The following is a 6,000-nucleotide window of genomic DNA, read 5'->3' on the forward strand; positions in this document are numbered from 1 at the left end:
GGGGGGAAGCATTTTTCACTTAGTCGCGCGAAAGGATAGCAAAATATTTTGAAGGGGCTCAAACTGATTTACTTTAAGCCCAAGTGGAGTCGTTTAGGTGGAAAGAAAAATCGGCGAGCCGGGCGAACGGAGCGCACTGCATCGGAGCTCGATTTTTGTCTTTGCCCTATACCCCACCTGGGAGGCTAATGGTAAAAATCTATACCCATTTTCAGACCAAAAGCGCTAAAAACCAAACCGTTTGGGGCTGCACAGGCTGCACATACCTATATAACTTATATAGGGGAGTACCCCCCCCCCCTGGCCCAAGGTATATCCCCTTAATTAAAGTAAGGCCACGTCTTCGGTTACACAAAACATGGCACACTTTTTGTTATGTCACACACGTGTATGCATGTCGGCAGCCTGGTCCTGGTTGCAATACAAGCGTGCCGATAAAAACAATCAATTGTTTTATACACGTGCAGATGTCATTTAAAACGAGAAAGAAAAGTACCAAGTCATCTCGGGACACGTGGCATAGTTCTATAAAGCCCGCCTGCTCACACAGCTAAGCTTCAGTCCAGAGAGGAGCAGAGAGCGACAGTGAAAGACTTGAAACACTGATCAAACACAACGTCAATCGACTGCATCAAGGTGGGTGTGCATTTATTTAGCTCGAGAAGTTTTAAATAATAGAACTCAGTTGTTAAAGATCTGCAGTGGAAGTGTTATTTTGTTTCGTATCAATGAATGTACCATTTTGAAGGCAAAATCATTTTATTCCGGGAAATTCTCTTTTCTTTCTCCCATCACGTATGCTAACAGTATCTGTCATTTTCAACTTCGACAATGAACACCACTTAAAGTCACTGAAATAAGATGAGTTTTGGAAGATTCCCGCTTGCGGAAAATAGCCGAAAATTCACATTTTGCACAAAAAGATGCTTGATTTTTGAACGATGAGTTCTCGATTACGTAACACATGGGATTACGTAACACATTTCCAAGGGGAAAGGAGTCACACTACGCTATTTATTTTTTTTTTGTTTATGAATCGTTTTTCGACAACAAAGGCGTGAGAAAACATTAATTGAAAACGAGACAGATTATTGAAGTGGCGTTTATCATCACAATAGGGACAAGTAAAGACAGCAGCAAAGAAAACTTACAACTTGTCTGTTAAGACCGATGGATTACGTAATCAAACGGGGAAATCCCCCTTAAATCTCCATTGTTTTTCTTATCAAATTGAAAGGCACGATTTAGTTTAAGATTTAATCTTACCATTTACGCTTGAGAAACATTTACAATTTCTGTTACCCCGGCGGAAAAAAAAAATTCCAACACGGCGTTTTGTGGCCGCTTACATTCCCGCAGTTTTCAATTAAATACTATCATGACTCTATCGGGACAAGTGGGATGCTTGTGGACCTTGTGGGCTTGACGTGCAGATCACGTATTGTTTTATCTGTATGTATTCCCTTTAGCTCCATCATTTATTGTAACAACAGTAGTTCTGCGAATTGAACAAGGAATTAACAACTTTCATATCCCTTACACGGATGGTGGGGGAGGGGAGCATGGGGGGTGGGGATAGGAGCAATCCCACATTAAGGGCTGTCGCAAACTATGTTAGAAAACCCGTGGGTGAATCAATACTCCACCCTTCCCCCAGACAACAGAACAAAACTATAACTACGATAACTATGTTCTGCCCTAGTTAACTAAACCAATACAATCTGTAGTATCTGAAACAACACTTAATTTCTTATTGAAAGGATATGCGCAGTGTAAATATTTCCTGAGTTGTAAAGTTACGTAATACATGTATAACCTTGGCTCGCATGACTGTTGTTTATATTTCAGATGAGACTGGTCCTTGTACTTCTCGCAGTCTTTCTGGTTTCTGCAGACGCCAAATTGTCACTTGGGGATTTCTTTAGCAAACTCCCGGAAAAGATTAAGAAATTTGACATCACTTCAGTTGTACAACAGATCGCTCCCAAACTTCCACCTATCATTAAGCGCCTCTTACCTCTCAAACCAGAGACTGAAACTACCGAGTCATCTGGACGATCTCCGAAGTTCTGCAGCAAATATGACTGTCCTTATTTCTACAAGGAAAAGCTCAACGTTACTGATTATGAGGTTCGCTGTTATCCAAAACCGTACAAATGGGTGTCTACTAACATTGAAGGTAATCAAGCTGCTGATGGTTCTGATATAATTTTAAACTCTTTCTTGATAGGAATATCTCCGTTTAAGCTAATGCAGATAGTTTTTCCTTTAGGCTGCAATGTTCTTGAGACGTTCAAATTATGAATTGCAATAGAGTAAAACAAGGCTTTTATTTTGCAGCCATAACATAACATAACATAACTTTATTTATACTCGGGGACCTGGCTTAAATAGCTAATTAGTCGACGGTTTAGAATCACCTCGAAACACAATTAGAAAGCAGTTTGTTACTGACATGTTACCACGTTCGTTGTAAAATAAAGAGTGAAGAGTTGCAATACGGTAAAATAAGTGTAAACTTCTTTTTATCAAGTCCTGGCCTCACTTCTCATTCCTTTCCAAACAAACCCAAAAATAAAGTCTTTGAGTGAAGCCTAAAGAGGATTACTTGACGTTATCTTAATCATGAAACTGACGTACGTTTTTAGCAATATAAATAGAATTGCATTTTTCTCTCTAAAATACCGTAAATCCGCCAATAAGCGCCCGGGGCGCCACTAAAAAGAGGCGCATTTTCCAGGAAAGGGGGGGGGGGGGGGGGGGTGCTTATTTAATTGTTCAAAGTCGTGGCTCATCCCATTGTGCACATTTATTTTGGCATTATTAAACATTTTCTTGTAAACAATAACATATGGTAACTTGCCTACCAATATATGTTAATATATTCTTTCATGCTTCGCATGCGTAATACAAATACATTGACCTGGAAATTGTAAGAGGCAACCGAAAAAAAAAAAAAGTTTTGAGGTAGCCAAGAACAGTTCAACTCTGGTTATGAATTACCAACGGCGGAATAAAATGACGAGTGACCGACACTATAATCAACCTTTGTTGTCCTAGTACACAACCAAATAGAAATAGAGGGAGAGGAGAACAGTGGGGTTGGGTGGGGGAGGGGGGCGCGCTAACGCGGGGGGTGCCGCTTATGTCAAATTTTGGTCATAGAAGAGGGCGCTTATTCTGGAGGATTCAGGGTAACAGAATTTGAGTCTCGAAAAAACTGGCTCTGGTGAAAATAAAGAAGGTAAAATTGCGCCCGTTTACAATAAATGTACTCTTTTCCAAATGGGTTAAAGTAATTTGGCTTATATATGTTCCAACCCATCAGCTTGATAACTACATAGGCGGGATAGGTACCTACTATCCAATGCAGGATCATTTAGGCTGAGGGAAATTAATCTAATTCGTATTTCTCAATTATTCATTCAGGCATGAACGACAAAAAACCCTTCATGCGCCTTTTCAAGTACATCCAAGGCAATAACGAAGAGGGAATGAAGATCAAGATGACAGTTCCTGTAACAATGCTAATGCGACTCAGCAAAAAATCTGGTTCAGTTTCCCCAGAGAAACGCACCATGAGCTTCTTCATTCCTTTCAAGCATCAGGAAGACGCACCCGCTCCATCTGCAAGTGATGTACGGCTGTCGATTGCTGAGCCATTTTGCGCCTACGTGAAGGTGTACGGCGGCTGGTCTAGTGCGTCGAAGGTTGAGGAGAATTACCAGTCCCTCGTAGCAGCGCTTAAGAGAGACGGCCTTGGAGAAGACTTTCACACTGATGCCTTCTATTCTGCATCTTACGACGAACCCTGGAAGATGACCAAACGTCACAACGAGCTTTGGCTCACTAGTATAAAACGCACCCCCAAGGCCAGCCCTCAACTGAGGGTTCCAGAATCTTCATCCTCGGAACCGGAAGAAGACGCCTCTGAATCATCCAGTAAAGAAGCATCCAGTGAAAAATCTCCAAAGTTCTGCGGTGACCACGACTGCCCTCATTTCTTCGAAAAGAAGCTCAATATCTCGGGAAGGAACGTCACAGACTACACACTGCGTTGTTATCCGAAGCCCTACCAGTGGGTGTCTACGACAGTTGAGGGTAAGCTGTTGATGCATTTATAAGCTGTTCAATGTGGCATTATACTTAATTCTTCCTTAATTGGTAAAAAGGTATTTTCAATGTGATCTTGCCATGTTGAGACACGTTCATCAATAATATTGATAATTGATTGATTATTGATTAAGGAGGATCGAAAGGGATTTTAGTCGCGCGCGTGTGCGTGTGCGTAAGCCACCCGCGCCATACAACTAAGGTGCACGCATCAACTGAATGCATCAAAATTTCTTTCAAAAGTCCTGCGCGCGGAACACCGGAAGAGGAAATGCAGGGCAAAATCGTGTGAACCGGAAATAAAGTTGCAGGAAACATTTCTTTTTATCTCGAAATTTTGCGCGTTAACCTACGTTGTTTTTTTTTTTTTTGGATACACTACAACATTCAGTATGCCACTTCAAATAGAGACGTCTAAGAGAAACTTATCCAGCAGAATTTTCTGAAAATGATAAAATGCCTTTTTGACAGAACACAAGATCTAGCGGATAACGTTTGGTTATGTTACCGGAGGAGTAAAGAGTTTAGGACGCTCTCCAAATGCAACACAACAATAAAAACAGGTGGTTACTGGCTCACTTTTTCAAATAATTTCCGAAAAATGAAATTCAGGGGTCCGTTTTTTTTTTAACCAGTTGCCATGGTAACCGCTATGACGTCAGAACTAGTCTTAAGGTATTGCTAAACAAACTCGAACAGGATTTCATCGACAGACTCAAATGTAAGGAATAAGTTATCTTAGAAGATGGTGTTAATCTTTTCTTATTATAGTTAGTTACACATCGATGTTACATGACCGTATAGTTTGACTATTGAAATAAAAGAAAAAATTAAAATATGTTACCTCTCGCCTCCCTTTATAGGTATGAACTCCAGAGCTGCGGGTACGACAGCTTTTTGGCGTCTCTTCCGCTACATCCAAGGCAAAAACGAACGAAAAATGAAGATCAAGATGACAGTTCCAGTAACAATGCAAATGCAGCCCTCTGAGACTGAATCCGACTCCTTTTGTAAGGAGAATTACACCATGAGCTTCTTCATTCCTTTTAAACACCAGACAGACGCACCCGCCCCATCTGAAGATGACGTGCACCTGACAGATACAGAGCCATTCTGTGCCTACGTTATGGTGTACGGCGGTTGGTCCAACAGATATAAGGTTAAAAAGAACTACAAGGCCCTCGTGGCAGCTCTGAAGAGAGATGGTCTTGACGATGATTTTCGCACCGACGTGTTCTATACAGCCGGATATGACGGTCCCATGAAGGTCGAGAATCGTCACAACGAGATCTGGCTTATTAGTAAACGGCACAACCCAATTAGCGCTCTTCTGCAAAGCCGAATTTTCATCCAGTAAGATGACACTGAATTTGGAAGAAAGTATTATAGTTGGAATTTTCGCGGGAGCTGTTGATTATTTTGCGTTTTGGCGATATTTTAGAACATTGTAGTATCGATATTTTTGGAATTTGAAACTTGCTGACAATTTCGGAGATCGCAAATATATATTGAGTTGTGTATAAAACGCTTAGTTACAAAAAAAAAACATCACAGCAATTCTGTAAGTAAAAATACTGAAACAACATAATTAAAGTTGCTTATTCAATTGGGGAGTAAAGTTTTGTGATATATTCTCAACGCGTTATCATTTTTGCTGCCAGATCTTTTTTTCCATAGTTACGAATCGTAGAAATAATAGTACAAAATCGGAAGCAAAACTTTGCCCGCAAAACAACGAATCCAAGTGTATTGTGTGCATTAAAGAAAAAGAAACATTTTGCACCTTGTCAGGAGAGTATTACCCGAATGTTTTAAAAAATCTAGGACTGGTACCCCTGCGGAGTATATATGTCTAGCTTGAATAGAGAAAAATTAAAAAGATTGAAC

The 6,000-nt window shown here is 40.5% G+C and overlaps 1 protein-coding gene across 1 annotated transcript; it reads left to right on the forward strand.

Moving 5' to 3' along the window:
• The first annotated feature begins 559 nt into the window (after positions 1-559).
• On the forward strand, positions 560-5,719 carry LOC146486937 (uncharacterized). The gene is made up of 4 exons (XM_085090885.1): positions 560-636; positions 1,849-2,179; positions 3,430-4,101; positions 4,977-5,719. The coding sequence occupies exons 2-4, from the start codon at positions 1,849-1,851 to the stop codon at positions 5,468-5,470; spliced, it is 1,497 nt and encodes a 498-aa protein (XP_084947011.1). The 5' UTR covers positions 560-636; the 3' UTR covers positions 5,471-5,719.
• Positions 5,720-6,000: the final 281 nt, after the last annotated feature.

This window comes from Pavona decussata, unplaced genomic scaffold (genome assembly GCF_977016875.1).
Source record: "Pavona decussata unplaced genomic scaffold, jaPavDecu1.1 SCAFFOLD_19, whole genome shotgun sequence".
Taxonomy (NCBI): Eukaryota; Metazoa; Cnidaria; class Anthozoa; order Scleractinia; family Agariciidae; genus Pavona; species Pavona decussata.